Source organism: Xenopus laevis, chromosome 6L (assembly GCF_017654675.1).
Source record: "Xenopus laevis strain J_2021 chromosome 6L, Xenopus_laevis_v10.1, whole genome shotgun sequence".
Classification (NCBI taxonomy): domain Eukaryota; kingdom Metazoa; phylum Chordata; class Amphibia; order Anura; family Pipidae; genus Xenopus; species Xenopus laevis.
The window spans coordinates 162,947,915-162,973,482 of record NC_054381.1 but is presented as its reverse complement, the minus strand read 5'-3'; the positions used below and the strand labels follow the sequence as shown (position 1 = coordinate 162,973,482).

Sequence of the window (25,568 nt, the reverse complement as noted above, 5' to 3'; positions counted from 1 at the left end):
TCAGACAATGGAGCCAAGAGAACATTTATTGGTCCCCAGAATATAAAAGCGGTGATTTCCCAGAATCCTCGGCACATTCCCATGAGTCACAGTAGCCAAGTGTCCGTGTGTTGGATGCAGTAACAGGACTGGAGCAGAACCTCACTCAGTTCCAGGTAGGGCTGAGTCTGCCAACAGGGGAGCAGCCGGTGGGAGTTGAAGAGCTGCAGTTTGGGGGTCCCCACTTTGAGCAGATCGTACAGACAAGACCAGCGGGTCTGAAGTGCCACCCGAGTCCTGCGGTTTAATATGATTCCCCTTATCGTCTTCTTCACCCTGAGTTCCCGCAAGGAAGGAAGGTCCAAATGGCTGAACACCAGCCCCCGGCTCTGGGACACGTCCAACATCTCCAACGACTTGGACTCGAGGGGGTAAGAGACACCGAGGTCCTTCACTGGGACCAGAACCTGGAGGATCAAGGTCTTGAGATTGGGGAGCGAGCGAGTGAGTTGCTGCATTGTCTCTGCTTGGACCCCCTTGAACACCCAGAAGTAATTCAGCTCCAGGGAAGTCAAATGCTGGAAGTGCGTGAGGAGGGCCACAGAATGATCCGACCAATCAAATGGAAGCTTCATGCGGCTCAGTTTGGGGGAGGTGCAGGTCAGTCTTTCAAACAGGGTCTGGAAGCTGTTGAACTGGTCGGTCTTGGCGAGACAAATCTGGGCCATGCTGCCCGGGGGGTAGAAATCCAGGGGCTCCAAATGAGTCAGGGTCCAGTTCAACTCCAGCTCCCTCAGTTCCCCGCAGTGGACGCTCTCCAGGAAGTTGAGGAGGAAGTCGGCCCATTTGTTTCGTTGGTCACCGAGATCAAAGCTGGCGCGGAGGGTGAAGAGGCTGGCACCCCGAGACATGAGGTGATAGGCATACTGGTGCACCCACTCCTTCCACCTCTCAAACTCCCTCACCGACACCACCACCCCGTCCATTCCCGATATAAAGGCTCCGAGCCTCATGAAGTCGGCAACTCTCCACAGTCGGGGGGTGCGCATGAGTCGGCTCCATCCCGAACACACCAGGGCCGCCGTGCACTTCTCCACCTCCGACAGAAACGAGAAGATGTGGAGCTGACAGTCTACGGGCAACAGCTGGAACGGGAATGTGCTTAGATCTTTGGCTCTTGGACCTCTTTGTCCACAGGAGAACTTCTCAAGGGCAGGAGATGCGTCTGTGCAACAAGGGCCATTGGTGTGTGGGGGCCCCTGGGCTCTGGAGCAAGAATCTTGTCGCTGGAGCTTCCACTCTCTACACGACATTGTACCGCCAGCAGGGACACTACATGCTCTATGGGAACGGGGTCACTCGCTTCTTCACTCACCTTCAGCCTAGAGAGAATAGAGTATGAGTATGAGTGCACCCTCAGCTCCAAGCTACAAAGAAGCTCTAACACATCAGAATGGCATGAAGGGACCTTAACAGGGTATTGTGAGACTCCTAATGCTGTACCCCTAATATTCAACCCCTAAAGTTGTACCTCTAATATCCAACCCCTAATGCTGTACCCCTAATATGCAACCCTTAATGCTGTACCCCTAATACCCAACGCCTAATGCTGTACCCCTAATATCTAACCCTTAATGCTGTACCCCTAATATGCAACCCTTAATGCAGTACCCATAATACCCAACCCCTAATGCTGTACCCCTAATTTCCAACCCTTAATGCTGTGCCCCTAATATCCAACCCTTAATGCTGTACCCCTAATATCCCACCCCTAATGCTGTATCATTAATATTCAACCATTAATATCCAACCCTTAATGCTGTAGCCCTGATGCTTTACCCCTAATATCCAAGCCCTAATGCTGTACCCCTAATTTCCAACCTTTAATGCTGTACCCCTAATATCCAAGCCCTAATGCTGTACCCCTAATATCCAACCCTTAATGCTGTACCCCTAATATCCAAGCCCTAATGCTGTACCCCTAATTTGCAACCTTTAATGCTGTACCCCTAATATCCAACCCCTAATGCTGTACCCCTAATATTCAACCCTTAATTCTGTAGCCCTAATACCCAACCCCTAATTCTGTACCCCTAATATCCAACCCTTAATGCTGTACCCTTAATATGCAACCCCTAATGCTGTACCCCTAATTTCCAACCCTTAATGCTGTGCCCCTAATATCCAACCCTTAATGCTGTACCCCTAATATCCAACCCCTAATGCTGTACCCCTAATATCCAACCCTTAATGTTGTACCCCTAATATCCAACCCCTAATGCTGTATCCCTAATATCCAACCCTTAATGCTGTATCCCTAATATCCCACCCCTAATGCTGTACCATTAATATTCAACCATTAATATTCAACCCTTAATGCTGTACCCCTAATATCCAACCCCTAATGCTGTACCCCTAATATCCAACCCTTAATGCTGTACCCCTAATATCCAAGCCCTAATGCTTTACCCCTAATTTCCAACCCTTAATTCTGTACCCCTAATGCCCCTCCCCTTAATGCCCCTCCCCTAATACTATACCACTAATGCCCCTCCCCTAATGCCCCGCCCCTAATGTGAGGGTAACGCCTCTCCCCGAGTCCCACAGTCAGATCACTGAGCCCGTGTATAAGAGACAGAGATGAGGGGGAGGGGGAGGAGTCCGGGAGGTTTGGGGAGTGGAATTTGCCCTATTGCCCCTCATTACTTGCCTCTCACAATAACGGCCGAGCTCTCCAACTTCATCAGACCTCCCTCCTGCTCCGGTGTCAGTTTGTTCTTCTCACAACGATCAAGTGACAATAAAGTTTAGTGGAAGGCAAGATCGGGTCTTTGTGACCGACCATATTGGTACTCCGCGGATCAGCCTACATGTCAACCCAGAAGCGCTGCACCATCCGCCATGTTGCTACACCCGTAATCCATCCGTATAATATAGTAAAAATGAGATAGCGCGCATGTGCAAAACCTCAGTATGGTATGGAGAGTTGTAAGATATGCGGCGAAAGCGAGAACTGCTCATGCGCAGGCGGAAGTTACGAACCAGCAGTCCATGCAGATTGACTCGTCCAACAGCGGTAGTTGTTAAGAATCTCAGCCCCTCTCTAGCCCCGCCCTCTCAGCCCTGATCACGTGCAGCTGTAGCCCAGTTGCTTGTGATGGAGACGCTTTGTCTCGCCCCGCCCCCGCCTGTATTCTGCTAAATGTGAGCCCGCCCACTGTCTTCTTAAAGGGGAAACAAACCCTTAATAAAAAAACCTCTACCCTCCAACCTATAGAGCTACTCCCTGCTCCCCCAGCCTAAGTGTTACCCCTGGCAAATGCCCCATAGTCTTAATCCTCGGTGCAGATTCTGTCCAGCGGAGTTCACAAGCGACATCTTCTCTTCGCTAATCTTCCGAATGAGACCGGCGCTTCGGCAATTTGCGTGAGTTTCGGCGCATGTGCAGTTGTGGTGTCAGAGAGAATTGCTCCCAGTGTGTATGTGACGCTCCGCCCGTCTCATTCTGAACATTCCACGATTCGGCTCAGGATTCGGCTCAGGACTCGGCTCAGGACTCGGCTCAGGACTCGGCTCAGGACTCGGCTCAGGACTCGGCTCAGGACTCGGCTCAGGACTCGGCTCAGGATTCGGCTCAGGACTCAGCTCAGGACTCAGCTCAGGACTCAGCTTTTTCAGCATCATTCACATTCGGCCGAATCCTTCTCCCCGGCCCAACCAAATCCCAATTTGCAAATTAGTGGCGGGGAGGGAAATCACGTGACTTTTTGTCACAAAACAAGGAAGTAAAATGTTTTCCCCTTCTCACCCCTTACATATGCAAATTAGGATTCGGTTCAGGATTCGGCCGAATGTCTTGTGAAGGATTCGGGGGTTCGGCCGGATCCAACATAGTGGATTCAGTGCATCCCTAAATATTAGAGAAGAAGATGGCGCCCGTCAACTCCGCTGGACAGAATCTGCACGAGGGGTAAATAAAGAGTTAGGGGCATTTGCTTTTTTTTTATTAAGGGTTTCTTTTTCCTTTAACCTGTGCACTGCCACACCAGACTTCCCACCGCCCTTCTGTCTCCTGAATGGGTTTGCTTTTGTCCCCCCGTCTCAGCTCTACCACTTATTCCTACCCATGAGCCTCTCTGCTCTGCCTTCTATCATCTGCTGTACGGTCACATTTAACCCCTTATTGACACTTCTGTCACTCAGACTCTGTTGCTCTCTTAGTGCCCAACTCCCTGTAATTTGTGGCTCCCAACTCCCATGTGCCTCAAACCCTCAAATACCCTCCCCCTGTCTTTCTCTCAGATTTAGTTTGGCTGGGGAATTAAAGGAGAAGGAAAGTCCTTTAACAATTGGGGGTGCCAGAAGTTATGCACACCACGGAGTGATCCTCTTCCTTCTTCTTTCTTCACATTTCCCAGGGCAGACACAGGCGCTTTAGAAAGAAAAGCTGAACTTTAACTAAAAAGTAGTTTTTTCAATTTACTGCGCATGCGTCTGCCCCAGGAAATGTGAAGAAAGAAGAAGAAGAAGGAAGAGGATCAGTCCGTTGTGTTCACTGGAATAACCCAGGGCTGCTGTCATTTTCTGCTGATAGGAGCCCCAGCCCGGGGTGTCAGGTAAGTAAATGCAATCACTTGGCGTGCATAACTTTTGGCACCCCCAAGTGTTAAAGGACTTTCATTGTCCTTTAAAGACTTTAACTAATTTACCTGGATGTGTGTTTCTATATTGTATCAGTACCTGAACATTCATATTACTCTGCTGGTCATGTGAGGTCTGGTGTGAAATGCTTTGGGGCCACATGCTGAGCCTGTTATGAAATGCTTTGGGGCCACATGCTGAGCCTGTTATGAAATGCTTTGGGGCCACATGCTGAGCCTGTTATGAAATGCTTTGGGGCCACACTCTATCTAAGTCATTGTCAGGCCAAACGCAGGTGGGACACAGTACGTTGCATTTCGGCGCTTACATGCGTCAGTGTGAGTACAGCCCCATTGACAATAATGGAGTGTGTTTACCCCTGTGGCTGAACAGAAGAAAGCGCAACGTAGGGGAGCGTAGGAGAAACTGCGCGTGTGTAAGAGCCCAAACCCTCTTTTGTGATTTCTTTCAGTTCCTATTCCCACTGTCTGGCACCTGGAGTTACTGCTCCTTCTTCCAAATGCCACTTTCCCCCCCCCCTCTTGCTCCAGTGGTACAGGCCAATCCATGCAGTTTCTCAATGTTTCTCTCCTGTTACAGTGACAGGGACTCCCCCGCCTCCACCATGAACCCCCCTGTGTAGTGGATTAGCCCATTTCCCACCAAACAAATATATTAGGGATGCACTGAATCCAGGATTCGGTTTGGGATTCAGCCTTTTTGAGCAGGATTCGGATTCGGCCAAATCCTTTTGCCTGGCCGAACCGAATCCTAATTTGCAAAAGCAAATTAGGGGCGGGAGGAACATTTGGGACCTTTTGTCACAAAACAAGGAAGTAAAAAATGTTTCCCTTCCCACCCCTAATTTGCATATGCAAATTAGGATCCAGTTTGGTATTCGGCTGCATCTCTCGCAAAGGATTCGGGGGTTCGCCAAATCCAAAATAGTGAATTTGGTGATTCATCTTTATGTTAACCTTTAGTATGTTATAGCATGGCTAATTCTAAGAAACCTTTTCAGTCAGTCTTTATTATTTATAGTCTTTTAATTATTTCCCTTCTTCTTCTGACTCTTTCCAGCCTTCAAATGGGGTCACTGACCCCATCTGAAAACAAACACTCTGTAAAGCTACAAATGTATTGTTACTTTTTATTCCTCGTCTTTCTATTCAGGCCTCTCCTATTCATATTCCAGTCTCTTATTCAAATGAATACATGGTTGCTAGGGGAATTTGGACCCTAGCAACCAGATGGCTGAAATTACAAACTGGAGAGCTGCTGAATAAAAAGCGAAATAACTCAAAAACCACAAATAATAAAAATGAAAACCAAATTGAAAATTGTCTCAGAATATCCCTCTCTACATCACACAGTTAATTTAAAGGTGAACAGTCCTTTTAAAGCAGCAGTGCTTGGGATGAGGAGATGTACATGTATGTATGACTGTATGTATGTCTGTAATAGACTGTATGTATGTCTGTAATAGACTGTATGTATGTCTGTAATAGACTGTATGTATGTCTGTAATAGACTGTATGTATGTCTGTAATAGACTGTATGTATGTCTGTAATAGACTGTATGTATGACTGTATGTATGTCTGTAATAGACTGTATGTATGACTGTATGTATGTCTGTAATAGACTGTATGTATGTCTGTAATAGACTGTATGTATGTCTGTAATAGACTGTATGTATGACTGTATGTATGACTGTATGTATGTCTGTAATAGACTGTATGTATGTCTGTAATAGACTGTATGTATGACTGTATGTATGTCTGTAATAGACTGTATGTATGACTGTATGTATGACTGTATGTATGTCTGTAATAGACTGTATGTATGACTGTATGTATGTCTGTAATAGACTGTATGTATGACTGTATGTATGACTGTATGATGTTGTATAGACTGTATGTATGTGTATGTATAACTGTATGTATGTCTGTAATAGACTGTATGTATGACTGTATGTATGTCTGTAATAGACTGTATGTATGACTGTATGTATGTCTGTAATAGACTGTATGTATGACTGTATGTATGTCTGTAATAGACTGTATGTATGTCTGTAATAGACTGTATGTATGTCTGTAATAGACTGTATGTATGTCTGTAATAGACTGTATGTATGTCTGTAATAGACTGTATGTATGACTGTATGTATGACTGTATGTATGTCTGTAATAGACTGTATGTATGTCTGTAATAGACTGTATGTATGACTGTATGTATGTCTGTAATAGACTGTATGTATGACTGTATGTATGACTGTATGTATGTCTGTAATAGACTGTATGTATGACTGTATGTATGACTGTATGTATGTCTGTAATAGACTGTATGTATGACTGTATGTATGTCTGTAATAGACTGTATGTATGACTGTATGTATGACTGTATGAATGTCTGTAATAGACTGTATGTATGACTGTATGTATAACTGTATGTATGTCTGTAATAGACTGTATGTATGACTGTATGTATGTCTGTAATAGACTGTATGTATGACTGTATGTATGACTGTATGAATGTCTGTAATAGACTGTATGTATGACTGTATGTATGTCTGTAATAGACTGTATGTATGTCTGTAATAGACTGTATGTATGTCTGTAATAGACTGTATGTATGACTGTATGTATGACTGTATGTATGTCTGTAATAGACTGTATGTATGACTGTATGTATGTCTGTAATAGACTGTATGTATGACTGTATGTATGACTGTATGTATGTCTGTAATAGACTGTATGTATGACTGTATGTATGTCTGTAATAGACTGTATGTATGACTGTATGTATGACTGTATGAATGTCTGTAATAGACTGTATGTATGACTGTATGTATAACTGTATGTATGTCTGTAATAGACTGTATGTATGACTGTATGTATGTCTGTAATAGACTGTATGTATGACTGTATGTATGTCTGTAATAGACTGTATGTATGTCTGTAATAGACTGTATGTATGTCTGTAATAGACTGTATGTATGACTGTATGTATGACTGTATGTATGTCTGTAATAGACTGTATGTATGACTGTATGTATGACTGTATGTATGACTGTATGTATGACTGTATGTATGACTGTAATAGACTGTATTAGACTGTATGTATGACTGTATGTATGTCTGTATTAGACTGTATGTATGACTGTATGTATGTCTGTAATAGACTGTATGTATGACTGTATGTATGACTGTATGAATGTCTGTAATAGACTGTATGTATGACTGTATGTATGACTGTATGTATGTCTGTATTAGACTGTATGTATGACTGTATGTATGACTGTATGTATGTCTGTAATAGACTGTATGTATGACTGTATGTATGTCTGTATGTATGTCTGTATGTATGACTGTATGTATGACTGTATGTATGACTGTATGTATGTCTGTAATAGACTGTATGTATGACTGTATGTATGACTGTATGTATGTCTGTAATAGACTGTATGTATGACTGTATGTATGTCTGTATGTATGTCTGTATTAGACTGTATGTATGACTGTATGTATGACTGTATGAGAGAAGCAGAAACTGCACATCTTTGCCCATCATGACATTTACTGGATATAATACAAGTGACGTGAACTGGCAGGGGACATAAGGGAGGTACCATGTGCAGGGGGTGGGCAGAGCACAATTAGTATATGATGTTTCTAATGTTGCTTTTATCCCCTCCCCCCTGAGACCACCCTTTGTACCTTTGTACCCCCACGTGACATTGAGTCCCATACGCACAGAGGAGAATCTTTATTCCTGGAGCCCATTTGTACAAAGGAGATTTTGACCCCCCCCCTGTTTAATCCTCAGTCCTTTTATCAGGTTTAATGCGCCTGATCCCCCCATTACAGAGGCTTAGTGCTCTTATCATTAGGATCACAGACAGATAGACACTCGCTGCCCCGACATTCACATCTGTACCCCCCATATATAGTCCATAGTATCTTGGATTTGCAGAACCTGTTCGCTCCGCCTGGGTTGGAATTGTACTTTGGTCTTTTTTCAACCCAATTTAACTTTATAACTATAACAGCCCCAGTCTATCAGGCCCAGGAGCTTAAGGCCGATCATCTTCATGAGGTGTCACATTATTTTGGCCACAGACTATAAAGCTGGCCCTAGACGCAACAATCCGATCGTACGATATTCGGAACGTGTGTGGAGAGTCCCGACATTTTTCGTCCGGCGGAGATCGGGCGTTTGGTCGATGGGACAGGTTAGAAGATTTCTGTCGGCTGTGGGTAATATCTCTGCGTGTATCGCCGATCATACGATATCAGTGGGAGACTCACCAGCTTTGTCTATCGTACGATTACTGTCAGGGGCAGATCTTTTACTACTTTATTTGGTCGGAATGGTGAGACTTTGATCTGAATGGTTAGTGGCAGGTCGGGAGATGGGAAAGTCCGATGGTACATTGATTCGTATGATCCGATCTTTGCGTCTATGGGCAGCTTTAATATCAGCTCTAAAAGTTTAATGCTTAACAACCCCAGGACCTTATATTCTATCTGCCCCATGAGCTTACTATTCAACTCCAGGGGCTTAAGGTCCATCAGCCTCAGAAGCTTAAAGGATAAGGAAAGCTACAAAAAGTTACCAAGAGTTATGCACCCCCCAGTCGTATTTACTTACCCGATACCCCCGGTATTGTTTTGTTGACTTTCCATCTCATTCAGTATCTATCAGCCCCACGAGTGTAAGGTACATCACCCCCAGGAGCTTGAAGGCCATCAGCCCCTGAAGCATAAACATTAAGTTGTAGATAAACTTCCCATAATTCCTGGGCACTGTCTACCCTCATATGAGAGTACAGGGGGGGTCAGCACCATTTCCCCCTCTAAATAAAATGAGATCAATTGAGTTTTGTGATGAGTTTTTATTCTGGAGATGCAGAAGGAATGAGAATGGAGAAGAAGAAGCTGGAGACACTGATGCTGCCGGACTCTTAGTTAAGTCTATAAAACCCCAATTAGTATTAAAACTCCAAGTCTTATCAGTTTATGGTGCCACTGGTTCCTCTTAGCAGTGGATTTCGTAGGCAATTTGCTGCTGGAAGAGGAAACCTTGGTTCATGAAAATATCATTGATTTGACTCTCTGCCTCGACCTCCGGGGTTTGGGTCCCTTGGTCTTGGAGCTGTTCGTCGAGATCGGAGAGTCCAGAAATACTGCTGAGTCCTTCTGTGTCTTTGTACGTAGGGAAATGGGACTTGTTCCGGTCTATGACAAACATCTCATGCCCTCGCTCATCCCTGTACTCTTCCAGTTGGGCGAAGGTGGTTGGGCCATCAGAGTAGTCGTTGACATATAAGATGTTCTCTTCTTTCTTGGCTTTTTTTCTCTTGTGGTGCTTTCTGTAGATCATGACAATAAGTAGCATGGCCGTGAGAGCCAGCAAAGAAATTCCAATGGCGATGGTGGTCTGAGTTGCCATACTCAATGCAGTGAACTCCATGCTTTCCAAGTCATACAGTGGCTCTTGGCTAATGTCTACAGAAGTGTACGTGCGAGACTGCTGATTGGAAAGGTTGACTGCCAAGTGAAATAGAACCTTTGCCGTCCCACCGGGATTGGAGGCCACACATTCATATTTTCCAGCATGGGACACGGTTATATTGTTGAGGAAGAGCATTCCACTGCCAGTGGCTGCATCAAACTGCTCCCCTACACTCCTTTCACTCAGCTCAAACTTCCTGCTGCTGGTGGACTTCAAGTTGACTTTGGGGGGACTGGTGCGAGCATGAGCGACTTTTCTCCAAGTAACCAGGGGTTGTGGGTATCCGGTAGCTCTGCAGCTGACCCTCAGCTCTTCACCAAGACGGGCTGTCATCTCCATGGGCTCCACAAGGACCATGGGAGGAATACAAACCAGACTGTTGCCAGAAATATCCACCAAGCTTTGGTGCAGCAGCCTGGGGGGCTCTGAGCAAATGATCTTTTTGTCCAGGGAACTGAGAAGTCTTTGCCCTTCATCTTTTATCCACGCTCTGAGCCAGTGGAGGGCACAGTCACATCTCCAAGGGTTTTCTGTAAAAGACAAGAAGGATCATTTTATTGTTGCCTCATATTAGCTAAATAGCACAGCATTCATATTTGCACATACAAGGAAATGCGTGGTAGGGGGTAAAGCCCCTCCGATCAGATGATTCCTTACTGTGGGTGCCCAAATTTCACTGGATTATAAATTCCATCCTCCAGCATTTAATAAAGCATCAAGGATCCCTTTTAGTAAGTAAGCACTATAAGCTATGTTCTTGGAAAGTCATCTGTGACCCCTTTGTCTCTATATTCAAGACCAGCGGCATTCAAGATCACTTTGCCATGTTACACCCCGATATTCCCACTCTCCAGCTCTTTGCCACAGAGACTATTTCCCAATACCGTGGCATTCTACAAGACACCGGTGTACCTGGATGTGCCCAGCTGGTTACCTGTGAGTCTCAGCACCTGGAGACTGATTAGGGGGCGCAGGGAGGAGCGGCTAATGGTGCGCATATTGTTCTTGCTGAGGTCCAGCAACGCCAGGGAGGAGAGTCCAGAGAAAGCCTGTTCCTGTAGGGTCTCAATGCTGTTCTCTTGCAAGTGCAACTCCTGCAGCCTCTGCAATGGGACCAAGAGAAACCATGAGTAGCACGAATATTGTTTTAGGAGTCATAACCAGCAATGCAGACAAGAGAAAGGGACAAACAGACACAATAACAGCAACACATAACTAGTGGGAATGAGGAATGAATGGATATTGGATAAGTGCACAAAATTATACTTTCTCTCATTGGGCAGAATGTTAAATTTGGGTTTATATTCCTTTTAAACCACAAGTGCCATCATTTGAATTAATTGCCCCCCTACTGTCTCCGTCTTGGCTTTCTGTCTACATCTTGTCCTACTGTCTCCATCTTTTCCTACTGTCTCCATCTTGCCCTACCGTCTCCTTCTTGCCCTACCGTCTCCTTCTTGCCCTACCGTCTCCATCTTGTTCTACCGTCTCCATCTTGTCCTACTGTCTCCATCTTGTCCTACTGTCTCCATCTTGTCCTACTGTCTCCATCTTGCCCTACCGTCTCCTTCTTGCCCTACAGTCTCCATCTTGTTCTACTGTCTCCATCTTGTCCTACTGTCTCCATCTTGTCCTACTGTCTCCATCTTGCCCTACAGTCTCCTTCTTGCCCTACAGTCTCCTTCTTGCCCTACAGTCTCCATCTTGTTCTACTGTCTCCATCTTGTCCTACTGTCTCCATCTTGTCCTACTGTCTCCATCTTGTCCTACAGTCTCCTTCTTGCCCTACAGTCTCCTTCTTGCCCTACAGTCTCCTTCTTGCCCTACAGTCTCCTTCTTGCCCTACAGTCTCCATCTTGTCCTACTGTCTCCATCTTGTCCTACTGTCTCCATCTTGTCCTACTGTCTCCATCTTGTCCTACTGTCTCCATCTTGTCCTTCTGTCTCCATCTTGTCCTTCTGTCTTCCACAAGTTATTTTGGAACAGGTTTCTTTACGAAAGCCTCAAAATTGCTCTGATTTAGCCCCCTATAGCAACCAATCAGATGTTTGTTTTCCAGCAGTTGATCATAATATGGTTGCTATGGGTTACTAGCTCAGTGTCAGATTTTATATTACAGCCCTGTCCCCCCCCCTATTGTATTTGAGTCCCACGTGGGGCACCACTGGCAGTTTTGACCCAAGCAAAAATTAGACAGGTACCCCTAAAAGCAGACAATACTTCTTTTGCTCCCCCAGATTTATCTCCTCAGCCTCTTGATCACTTCATTAACCCAATAAGCCCCACGCGGCAGCTGCATCCTTCTCTTCTTTATTGACTTTCTTTTAACTTTTATTACATTGGTCCCCGACACCAGATCATGATGAAATACAAAAAATGTAAATGCAGTCCTACACACACAGGGTTAAGTAGGTGAGAAAGAAATGCCCCAATTCGTTTTCTAACTGTATTTTCTCCCCAGTGCTGCTCGTCTCCTTTCTCCTGTAGGTGGTGCTGGAGAGGTGAGTCACTGCTGGGTACGACTCAGTATATCACAATATCCCAGTCATTATCATGCACCCGGCTCCCTGTTATTTACTGTGTGCTGAGCGCAGGCAGCTTTACTAATGATTGTCCCTCTAATTATCATTTCCTCATTATTATTCCCATGCAATCTGAGTACCAGGAGGACAGGTCTATATAAATGCAAATTAATGTTCTGCTAATTAGCATCCTCTTATTAAGATCTCTGCTCAATTTTCCCATCAGTAGGGTCGTTCCTTATTAGGGCCCTTTGTACTATGGATTATATCATCAGTTTTATATTCCCTTTATTCCCACATAATGGTGCTGTTTGGGTGTCCCACCTTAACTCTTCCCTCCCTCTAACCAGTTTAGTTGCACTTAGTCTCTGCACTCTCTCCAGCTCATTTATATCCCTCTTAAGGACTGGAGTCCAAAACTGCCCCCATACTCCAGATGAGGCCTCACCAGGGGTCTATTACTTGCCTGACATTTGTCACTATTCTAATGCTCTGCAGATGTTCTGATTGGTTGGTCACTAATCCTAATGCTCGGATTGGCTGCTTACTCTAACCTCATGGAGGAGACACAGACTCATGTCCCAGAAGGGGTTATTATTATAATTAGAGAAGAGGGGGGAGGGATGAGAGGGGGGTTATCAAGTTAATCGACCCCCATAGGGTTGTTTGTCTATAATCTGTGAATATCAGTCCCACAAATGTCTCTATTTACACTGGGGTCCAAAATCCGACTTCCCCAGCAGGACCTGCGTTTTATTTCAGTATTTATTATTGGATATAAATTCAGTACTGGGAACAGAAATCAACCGTTTCCCTATAAATGTCACTTTATCTAAATATCTTGGGCAACACAATGGGATTAAGGGGTTTTGGGGGAAATTAATTCAAATGTCAACACACGTGATTTAAAGGGAATATAAACCCAGATATAACATTCTGTCTAATGAGATAAAGTATAATTCTGCTCAACTTCCCAATATCCATTCATTCCTCATTCTCTGCACTGCTGCCTCTGACTCCTGATACAACTTCCCAATATCCATTCATTCCTCATTCTCACTGGGTTTATAGTTCTGTGTAACTGTCATTGTGTCTGTCCCTTTCTCTGCACTGCTGCTTCTGACTCCTGATACAACTTCCCAATATCCATTCATTCCTCATTCTCACTGGGTTTATAGTTCTGTGTAACTGTCATTGTGTCTGTCCCTTTCTCTGCACTGCTGCTTCTGACTCCTGATACAACTTCCCAATATCCATTCATTCCTCATTCTCACTGGGTTTATAGTTCTGTGTAACTGTCATTGTGTCTGTCCCTTTCTCTTCTCTGCACTGCTGCTTCTGACTCCTGATACAACTTCCCAATATCCATTCATTCCTCATTCTCACTGGGTTTATAGTTCTGTGTAACTGTCATTGTGTCTGTCCCTTTCTCTGCACTGCTGCTTCTGACTCCTGATACAACTTCCCAATATCCATTCATTCCTCATTCTCACTGGGTTTATAGTTCTGTGTAACTGTCATTGTGTCTGTCCCTTTCTCTTCTCTGCACTGCTGCTTCTGACTCCTGATACAACTTCCCAATATCCATTCATTCCTCATTCTCACTGGGTTTATAGTTCTGTGTAACTGTCATTGTGTCTGTCCCTTTCTCTTCTCTGCACTGCTGCTTCTGACTCCTGATACAACTTCCCAATATCCATTCATTCCTCATTCTCACTGGGTTTATAGTTCTGTGTAACTGTCATTGTGTCTGTCCCTTTCTCTGCACTGCTGCTTCTGACTCCTGATACAACTTCCCAATATCCATTCATTCCTCATTCTCACTGGGTTTATAGTTCTGTGTAACTGTCATTGTGTCTGTCCCTTTCTCTGCACTGCTGCCTCTGACTCCTGATACAACTTCCCAATATCCATTCATTCCTCATTCTCACTGGGTTTATAGTTCTGTGTAACTGTCATTGTGTCTGTCCCATTCTCTTCTCTGCACTGCTGCTTCTGACTCCTGATACAACTTCCCAATATCCATTCATTCCTCATTCTCACTGGGTTTATAGTTCTGTGTAACTGTCATTGTGTCTGTCCCTTTCTCTGCACTGCTGCTTCTGACTCCTGATACAACTTCCCAATATCCATTCATTCCTCATTCTCACTGGGTTTATAGTTCTGTGTAACTGTCATTGTGTCTGTCCCTTTCTCTTCTCTGCACTGCTGCTTCTGACTCCTGATACAACTTCCCAATATCCATCCATTCATTCCTCGTTCTCACTGGGTTTATAATGGGGAATATTCTGGGGGTGGAATGTCTTGATGGCTCCTCTAGTTTATAATGGAATAAACAGAGTTTATAATGGTGGACCCAGATTTTGAACCCTACTGTGACTCATACAGCAATGAACTGTGGTGCACTTTGGGGAGGACTATCACAGCTAAAATAAAATGCTGAAGGGTTACAGACCATTCAGTCGGCAGGTATCAGTTTTGGGTAGTCTTATTAGGGTTCTAAGGAAAGCCCATTATATATGTAAGAGGCGGTACCTGCAGGTCAGAGAAGGTGTAGGCCAACAGGCGAGTGATCTGGTTCCCTGCGAGGTACAGAACCCGGAGGTGCTCCAGTCCTTTGAAGATGCTGCTGTTGATGAGGTGGATCCGGTTTCCATTAAGGGCCAGTTCTAGCAGGTGCTGCTGGGATTTGAAGGCTCCAGGTTCCAGGGCAGAGATAGTGTTGTTCTGTAGGTAGAGGTACTGGAGGCCCGAGAGATGGGACAGGTCCTGCTGTTGGATCTGGCTGATGACATTGTCCTGTAGAAACACCGTCTGTGGGCAGAGAGGGGGGGACACTGGCTCAGTGTAACGTTCTGCACAAGGGGATGGGGGCCCTGGGGGGATGGGGTTCTCTTTGTTTCAGAACCTTATGTGTAACTGTTCTGGCCCACTAGACTGGCATCTAATTGCCTGGAGGTTCCTGGGTGTATAACAGTAAAATCTGCTCTACCCGATGTGAGGTCAATACAGGGATGTGGTACAGGAATGCCCCAGTGGGTGCCACACAGCAGTCAGGGCATGAATCAGTGGCTACCATTAACCCTTGCCAGTCTAAGAGGCTACACGGCTGAGACAGCGATTACTGAAGAGAGCGGGTGCTGGTGCCACAGGGTGAAATCAATGGTATTTACAGCTGAGTGAATGGCTGCGCCTCGGGCATGAATTCCAATCAGCCGCCTCCTCGTTCGCAGGAAGAAGCGGTTTATCCCCATGCGGTAATGAGGGACATTTCTCAGGCCCAGTAAAGTGAGTCAGGCACAGAGGTTCCTATTGGGCCATAAACATGAATAATGGGCTTTATCTGCTGCTGGGAGCGGAGTGGATGCTCCGTAATCTCTAATAACTCTAGCGCCGTCTCTATGTATTTACTTGTTTGTCTCTGAATAACCTGAGCAACGATACAGATCAGGGCTGAGTAACTCCAGCCCAATGTGCTTGACCATCAGCAGACCCAACGGAGGCTCATTTACTATCAGTGGGTGCAACAGAATCTGCAAAAACTTATGTGCGTAAAGATTTGCAAAAGATTTGATGAAAATTTGATGAAAAAAGGCAAATCTTTACGCACATAGGTTTTTGCAGATTCTGTTGCACCTACTGATAGTAAATGAGCCTCTGTTGGGTCTGCTGATGGTCAAGCACATTGGGCTGGAGTTACTCAGCCCTGATCTGTATCGTTGCTCAAGTTGTAGAGATTCAACAGTGAAGTTGCCAAAAGAAACATATGGCTGAAAGTAAAAACCAAAGATCTAATTGGTCGTTACTGGTGTAATTCAGCCTCTGTGTTAGTAAATCAGCTCTGGGGTAGTTAAAGGGGCAGTTATTACAAGGAAAGAGGCAATAATGATAAATCCATGGATCAGACAAGGAATAATCCAACTGAATTCATGGCATAAAATAATCAATAATCAAATGTAGAAATGCTGGTCATATTAATTAATGGCTCCCACAATTCCCGACTCAGTTGATCAGCACCCTCTGCTCATTGAATGAAGGGTGGGGGCATTAGGCAGTAAGTTTCAGTCCAATACCTGAGTGGAGGGAGGGATAGTGGAGGGAACAGTCTTTAGTTGCTTGGAGCCGCACTCCACTGTCATACTGTAACAACGACACTCGGCCGGGCACCCTTGGGACCCCAGGGCCAGACAGAGAAGAAGGGGGCAGCTGATGAACAGGAACATGGAGCTTGCCGAGTCCATCTTACAGCCGCTGTCAGGGAATGGAGCAAAAGAGAAACATAAACCACATGATAACACAACCAAAATGCACTATAAGATACCCCCAACAGATCATATGAACCAGGAGATATCCCCATAGATAACTGATTCAATGCTCAAGGGAGAGACAAAAATCGGAGTACATGGCGTCGCACAATCTAATGGTAACCTTGTATTGATAATGTATCTTTCAATCTTGAAGTGATCAACTGTAAATTATGATTGTGCAAAATAAATACTGTGATTTTTTTGAACGTGTCCTTTGTATTCATTGAGTGGAAAATAAAGTGAAAATCTTATAAATTCATGGTGAGTTGAAATTGTTAAAGTGCATAGTGCTTAATGTGAGCAAGGAGACGTACTAGAACCCACGACTTGGACTCCGATTTCAAAACCAGATCAAAAATAACTTTTATTTACTCCTTTAAAATTCATGGACTGTGAAAGGGAATTAATTGATGAAACCATTAAAAACAATTAAAAGAAAGGGTGGGAATTCGATCCAGTATATAAGTGAAATGGGGGTGACAGTGTAAATTGATTAGACTGTTCCCAGCGGGAACTTACCTGTAATACTATTGGCTTCCGCTGCGCTTTAGGATACCACACTGAACCGTTCCACTATTATACCCATTTTCTGAGCGTGTTTTCACACCCACCCTCTCTGAATATCACTGACTATCGCCAATCAAGTCCTCAGAGTACCCCCAATCACCGTTCAGCTATTATAGGGAAACGGGTGATGAAAGATCCACATGGGAACAATCTAATCAATTTACACTGTCACCCCCATTTCACTTATATACTGGATCGAATTCCCACCCTTTCTTTTAATTGTTTTTAATGGTTTCATCAATTAATTCCCTTTCACAGTCCATGAATTTTAAAGGAGTAAATAAAAGTTATTTTTGATCTGGTTTTGAAATCGGAGTCCAAGTCGTGGGTTCTAGTACGTCTCCTTGCTCACATTAAGCACTATGCACTTTAACAATTTCAACTCACCATGAATTTATAAGATTTTCACTTTATTTTCCACTCAATGAATACAAAGGACACGTTCAAAAAAATCACAGTATTTATTTTGCACAATCATAATTTACAGTTGATCACTTCAAGATTGAAAGATACATTATCAATACAAGGTTACCATTAGATTGTGCGACGCCATGTACTTCGATTTTTGTCTCTCCCTTGAGCATTGAATCAGTTATCTATAAATATATATATATATAGGAGTAGTCAGCACATCTATACCGAGGTGCCCAGACTCTCGGCCAAGGGACCTCCCTAGGGATAGGCATTAGGTTAGAAGGTGCGGCAAACACCCTTTCAATCCCCATAGATAACCCAATGAGAAGCTCATACAACCCAACAGATAACCCAACTGATAATGTACCATAAGATACCATAGAGTTACCATGGGGGCCCCTCTGCTGCTGGAGTCCCAGGGCAGCCTACCAGCCTCTCCATCCAACTGAAAATCCAGCCCTGAGCAATAAACCCCCAGAACCAAGAATACTTTGCCTTTATTAACCCTTTGTTTCTCACTGATTAGATGCAGAGTCTGGTTCTGTGCAGGGAGGAATCTGGGAAACAAAACTTCACATTCTCTTCTGGCTGAACACTTGGATATTTCTCTATGATTTATATGGGGAGACTGATGGGCCCAATGGGCATTTTGTCATATTACAGGTATGGGATCCGTCTTAACCAGGCCGTCTCCCATAGACTCCATTTTAATAATAGAATATTTCAAGATGTATTAAAATTACTTTTTTTCTATATAATAATAAAACAGTAACTTGTACTTGATCTTAACTCAGATATAATTAATCCTTATTGGAAGCAAAACCATCCTATTGGGTTTATTTAATGATTTTCTAGTAGACTTAAGGTATGAAGATCCAAATTACGGAAAGATCCGTTATCTGGAAAGCCCCAAGCATTCTGGATAACAGGTTTTATACCTTTAATGGAACGTTTCCTCTGCATATGTGCCAAATACACATATACACACACATATATATATATATATATATATATTCGCAAAAGGGGATCAGTACTACCCAGGTATTAAAAATTAAAGAGAATTTATTTAGTAAAATAGCAGCAGACTGACTCCTCAGCCTTTCTCAAAGAAAATGTATATAGATATACATATACACTCTGTTACTTATAGTTTAACAAGATCCTGGCACCCCTACCCTCAGATACTATGACTTTGCACGTGGCCCTTTCATAGGAGACACGGAAGGAACACTGAAATCCCATTACAACGACTTAGCAACATTCTCCCTTAGCAACCGTCTCCATGTCCTTAAATGACTTATTGTAGCTCCATACAACAGTCGAAGTCACTAACCTCCTGCTGTGCGGCCCCTGGTACAACAGTACATAAGGACAGATCCCACCTGGACCCCAAGGGACACACTGCTCCTGATTACTATAATTTGAGAAGCCCGACTCCCCCTGCAAAATTGCAGGTCACCCAAGATAAGCAAAAAAGTTGGGTAGTTATTCCACATCTGCCACTGATTACCAGCTACCCCCACACCCCCATGGACCCCTGCCTCACCCTATGACCGAGGGGTCTGCCCACCCTATAGTTACACCACTGCTCCGGGTTAGAGCACATATGATAATATTGATGTATAGTTTTCTTATATCCAGTGTCCAACTGCCAGTGAGGCTGAGGCCAAGTGTCAGCCAAAGGGTGGGCCGCTGACAGAAACAGAGAGAAATGAAATAGTAAGAGGGAGCCGATAATAAGAGAGTGGGTGACTTACAGTAAGTGGGAGCACAAATGACTGTAACTGACAGTAACGGAGTACATAACCCACAGTAAGGAAGAGCATATCTGACAGTAAGAGATTCTGTAACTGACACAAAGAAGGAGCATAACTGACAGTAAGAGGGTCCGTAATTGACAGTAAGAGGAAACAGAATTGACAGTAAGATGGTTCATAACTGACAGTAAGAGAGTGGGTAACTTACAGTAAGTGGGAGCATAACTGACAGTAAGAGGAAACAGAATTGACAGTAAGAGGGTCTGTAGGGAACAGTTGCTGAAAGTGGAGCAGGGATATGGTGCAGGCCCCTTTGGGATAGGCCCCCGTGAGTATTTATTATTAGAAGTGGGGGTACTGGAGTACTTAATACCCAGGGGTCCCTATTACTGTGCTGGTGGAGTTCTGCTTATTGTGCTTAATGGGAACATTTACCCAATAAAGGAAAGTGCCTACGGAAGAGTTTTCGGCTCTGCCCCAGGACTGACTGTGCTGCTGAGTTGGGCACATTCATTGTGGTGTCAGATTCAGGGGCAGAGGACTTTGTGAATGAGGGAAACAAACAAGAGGAGTGGCCCCGGGGCCCCTAAAGGAATTAGATTGATCCCATTCAGAGAGTAATTGGGCTGATTTGTGCCCATGCTGCTGGTTAGTCTCTTATCAATGTTGGGGGCATTAGCTGTGCCTGTACCCACATATATAACTGTGCCAGCACATGCCAACCCTCCCACTGGCACCTCAGGATGGAGCCACAGAACGAGCTGTTCAGCTGTGAGTTTGGGAAGAAACCAGAATCCTGTGGGCGAGAGAATCTGTTCTTCTTGTTTCTCCTCACTGCCCACAATCTGCCCCATAAAGAGAAACAGGCAGGTCTGTTAAAGGGCAAGTAATGCCAGTCTTAGAGATGAAGTTACGTAATAAATCCTGGCAGGTACAGGATACCAAGCTGCAGTACTTGCCTGACCTTATCAGGGCTGTTTAAAGGGATACTGTCATGGGGAAAAAATTTTTTTCAAAATGAATCAGTTAATAGTGCTGCTCCAGCAGAATTCTGCACTGAAATCCATTTCTCAAAAGAGCAAACAGATTTTTTTATATTCAATTTTGAAATCTCACACGGGGCTAAACATACTGTCAATTTCCCAGCTGCCCCTGGTCATGTGACTTGTGCTCTGATAAACTTCAGTCACTCTTTACTGCTGTACTGCAAGTTGGACTGATATCACCACCTCCCTCCCCCCCCCCCAGTAGCCAAACAAAAGAACAATATGAAGGTAACCAGATAGCAGCTCCCTAAAGCTGGCCATAGATGTTGAGATTTTTAAAAGATCAGATCCTGATCGTGAGACCACGATCTTCTCAGAACGATCGTACGAATTTACCATTAACTAAAAAGACCAATTTGGCAGGAAAACAAAGCAGAGCTGCTTGGCCCTGCAGACATACATACATTGCACTGGGACCGACAAAGATTTTTTGACCTGGCCGATCAATTTCCTGACAGATGTCGGCCGAAAATCGTAAGATGTACGATTGTTCGAATCCCACTAACCGCACGATAATTTCGAAGGATTGGTCGGACTTCCCTAAAATCAGTCGTTTGGCAAGAAGAATCGTCGCGTCTATGGGGAGCTTTCCACAAGACAACAGCTGCCTGGTAGATCTAAGAACAGCACTTAATAGTAAAATCCAGGTCCCACTGAGACACATTCAGTTACATTGAGAAGGAAAAACAGCAGCCTGCCAGAAAGCATTTCTCTCCTAAAGTGCAGGCACAAGTCACATAACCAGGGGCAGCTGGGAAATTGACAAAATGTCTAGCCCCATGTCAGATTTCAAAATTGAATATAAAAAAATCTGTTTGCTCTTTTGAGAAATGGATTTCAGTGCAGAATTCTGCTGGAGCAGCACTATTAACTGATGTGTTTTGAAAAAAACATGTTTTCTGATAAAAGTATCCCTTTAAAGGCCATGGTGGGCCCTGGGCAAAGATTCAACAGATCACTGAGCGGAGCAGAATTGTTATGCCACACCTACTTGTGACCACACCCCCACACACCACCCCCATTTTACCAAAACATAACCCATATGTGCCAGTGTAATCAATAAAGAAAAGGGATACTGAGCATATTAACCCCAGACATACCAGTATATAATCCCTCAGTACAATGGATAACAGGCATATTAACCCTCGATGTGCCAGTATAATTACTACAGAAAATGGATAGAATATTATCCCCAGCGGTGCAGAGTAGGAGAGACCAGGAAAAACACTAGTCAAGCTCCATTCAGTCATTTTATTCAGATTTTATTTTATTTTTAAATCTTTTTCTTTGCACGATGTATTGCAACTAAGTGTAGCAAGCACTATGGCAGCTCCCGTAACTAGAGAGAGAGATGACAGTCTACTTGTACCCCAGGCCTGCAGTGCTGCACGTATCTCTTATAATGGAGAATTAACTGGCAGCTCCATCAGTCATATATACTACTACTGTATGGGGCAAGTGCCTTTTTGTCTACTGTCTCCACCTTGCCCTGTTATACCTCCTACTCCTGCCCTTATCTGCACATATGCCAATATAGAAGGGTGCCCAAGGCAAGCTCCAGCATGGCCCTCCTCCTCCCCAACTCCACATCCACTGCTAGTGGGAATAGTTATATATATAAATATACTATATATACACACATACAGACTAGGTGACTCCTGTTCCTTTGTGAGCGGATGTCAGACCCAATAAATAAAGGGTCAGCTCTACAGAAGTCTAATGAGCCCCTCAGGTAGTATCTGTAACTTTGCCCAGTCCGGGGCACCAAGTTGACTCTTTTTTCAGCTGGTACAAAGAGCGGCCCCACTGCTCAAAATATTAATGAAGGAGTTGTACAGACAGGGAAGGTCACAGATCCCATGATGCACCGCGGGTCATCAATCACATAAGGACAGCAGAGAAATCAAGAAGAGCTCTCATTGGCTATTCCTGCACGTGTTCTACATGTACACACTGTATGGGGATGATGCTGTATATATATAGGCTAGTGATATTAACCCTTCCCATGACCAGTTAGAGCCTGACACACTCCGGGGGTCTCATGATACCTCCAACTGGGGGAACAGTGAATAGTTGTCCAGGTTAGACCGTTATTTACCAATGGGCCCAGTTATGTTACATGGAACTGCAGTCATGTGAGGGGAAGAGGTAGTGTGATGCTAAAAAGAGGGGATCCCAGAGAGGGGTCTCAGAAACAAAGATGGGGGAGGGTACCCCACTCTGTATGGGGGGCAAATTTTGCAGAAATGTAACAATAATTTTTGTACACAGTTTGGGGATTCCATCACCAGCAGAGCATAATATCATTAATAGATTCCGAGAATCCGGAGAAATCTCTGTACAAAGGGCAAAGCCAATATTGGGTCAGTAACGCAACTGCTAAACGGACTTTCCCTCTTATTTCTGTTTATTGGGATAATTGGCCCTTTAGTCTCTTTCTAAGCTGAATTCCATACAAGTCTGGGTTCTAGGATCAGTGACCCAACAAGCAGAACCGAACGTGAGAGCAGATTGTTATTATTTAAATAGGACTTTCTCCTTGGGCCCATTTGATATTCATCTCACAGTCTGCCTGGTTGCCAGGGCCGCTGCCTCCAGTAACCATATAGCAATGAGGACTGGGAAGCTGAAAGGGATACTGTCATGGGGAAAATTTTTTTTCAAAATGAATCAGTTAATAGTGCTGCTCCAGCAGAATTCTGCACTGAAATCCATTTCTCAAAAGAGCAAACAGATTTTTTTATAATCAATTTTGAAATCTGACATGGGGCTAGACATTTTGTCAATTTCCCAGCTGCCCCTGGTCATGTGACTTGTGCTCTGATAAACTTCAGTCACTCTTTACTGCTGTACTGCAAGTTGGAGTGATATCACCCCCTCCCTTTCCCCCTCCCCAGCAGCCAAACAACAGAACAATGGGAAGGTAACCAGATAACAGCTCCCTAACACAAGATAACAGCTGCCTGGTAGATCTAAGATCAACACTCAATAGTAAAATCCAGGTCCCACTGAGACACATTCAGTTACATTGAGAAGGAAAAACAGCAGCCTGCCAGAAAGCATTTCTCTCCTAAAGTGCAGGCACAAGTCACATGACCAGGGGCAGCTGGGAAATTGACAATATGTCTAGCCCCATGTCAGATTTCAAAATTGAATATAAAGAAATCTGTTTGCTCTTTTGAGAAATGGATTTCAGTGCAGAATTCTGCTGGAGCAGCTCTATTAACTGATGTGTTTTGAAAAAAAAACATGTTTTCTGATGACAGGATCCCTTGAAGAAGAAAGAGTAATACAAAGCAGGAATGATGGTTGTGGGCAATATAATCCCCCCATGGCTGGAGCCCCTTGAAGCAAAGCAAGAGAAGAGGAGCAGAAGGGGAGGAAGAGGAGGGGAATTAATTCCAATCAGAGATTTTCTCATTGAGTCTCTGGCTGTGACATCTGGACTCACTGGGCCAAGACTAACAAACCCCTTGTACTAATGGCTCATTTTTCCCTTCCATTGATTTCCCAATGTCTTCACCATCCCAGAGAGGCTCCGTGACTTTACCCCCTCCCTTACCCAATGCCAACGACCCTAATGTTCTGCATCCCCGGTGCCCCTCACACTGGCCAGTCTCTGTGTAGCGGGGGAGGGGGAGTCCAGGCCCAGACTAATTGGGAAGTGTGACAAATGGCAGGAGGGTGCTGTGATTTCCATAGGCCGGAGCTTTATATTGGGTTTGTGCGGGGGATGTTTGCTTTGCTTGGGTCCATTTGGTATCTCGTCCCACATATGAACTAGGGGTACACAGGGGAGCAGATGCCTTGGTGCAACTTTAGGGGGGCGCAACTTGGGTGGAGAAAATGGCAAAGTTACAACTGTGTCTGCACCCGGCACTTGGCATAGGGGAGCGGCGGCTGCACATGTAGAATTAGGGTCTGGCCACTTATTGTTGGGTGCAGCGTCTGCTAATGAGGAGAAAGGGGGATCAGATCTGACAGTTGGTTGTGGGGGAAAGGACCGTGGGGTGAAGTTTGGCAGTGGGTCACTTCTAATGTTCTGCTCGCAGGGAAGTCACCAACATCTCTGCACTAAACTGCAGGAATTGGATAAATTAAATAAACCTGACAAAACACTCGGGTAACACAGGGCACATGTCTATATATAAAGTGATTTTATTTTCCTTGGTTAATGAACAGCAGGAACTGATATGGGGACCACCTTTAGCCCTCGCATATGTCCATTCTATTATCCGTCATGAATGAATGAGATTTTGGTTTTTCTTGACCAATAAGGACCCAGCAGGTTATAGAGACTTTGGTCCATATAGACAGGCAGGGGCTGACTGACCAGTGAGAAGGAGTCTATGCGGATTGTATGAATTAGGGAGGCGTTGCTTGGGGTGCTGGGGGAGGGGCAGTGCTCTCTCTTTATATTTATATCCAATCTCTGTATATTTCACCTCCTGAAGTCTCCTTCGTCTAAGTGGTTACACTTTACTCCCAATCTGATTGTGGCAGACTCTCCACAAACAGAAGAGTGAGATCCTGTAGCCCCGACACAGGGGGGCGCTAATGTTGCACGAGGTAATTACACTACAGGGCCGGAGCCTGCCTGTATAACACTGATAATAAAGCTGGTCAGGAACATGAGGAACATGAGACGGGAGAAGAGGAACCTAAAGGCCCAAATTCAGTGATGGAATTAGCAGCCCAATACCCTGGCACAGGTTCTGCTCAGCACTTGGCAGCTCTTTATACTCCTTTATACCCTTTTATACTCCTTTATACCCCTTTATACTCCTTTATACTCCTTTCTACCCCTTTATACTCCTTT

General features: G+C 44.5%; 2 protein-coding genes across 3 annotated transcripts in view; both read right to left on the bottom strand.

Moving 5' to 3' along the window:
• Positions 1-7: 7 nt before the first annotated feature.
• On the bottom strand, positions 8-2,756 carry XB5919442.L (hypothetical protein LOC733811 L homeolog). The gene is given in 2 exon segments (NM_001112876.1): positions 8-1,361; positions 2,690-2,756. A coding segment is annotated over 1 exon segment (1,206 nt). The 5' UTR covers positions 1,293-1,361; positions 2,690-2,756; the 3' UTR covers positions 8-86.
• Positions 2,757-9,495: 6,739 nt separating this feature from the next.
• The window catches only part of lrrc24.L (leucine rich repeat containing 24 L homeolog), a 36,802-nt gene continuing 20,729 nt past the window's right edge, over positions 9,496-25,568 (bottom strand). For both annotated transcript variants that reach the window (XM_041566706.1, XM_041566707.1), the window contains exons 2-5: positions 16,732-16,909; positions 15,194-15,472; positions 11,070-11,238; positions 9,496-10,665 (exon numbers count right to left, since the gene is read on the bottom strand). In XM_041566706.1, coding sequence (XP_041422640.1) covers positions 9,659-10,665; positions 11,070-11,238; positions 15,194-15,472; positions 16,732-16,899 — 1,623 coding nt within the window. In that variant the 5' untranslated portion in view covers positions 16,900-16,909 and the 3' untranslated portion in view covers positions 9,496-9,658. The remainder of the gene's footprint in view (positions 10,666-11,069; positions 11,239-15,193; positions 15,473-16,731; positions 16,910-25,568) is intronic.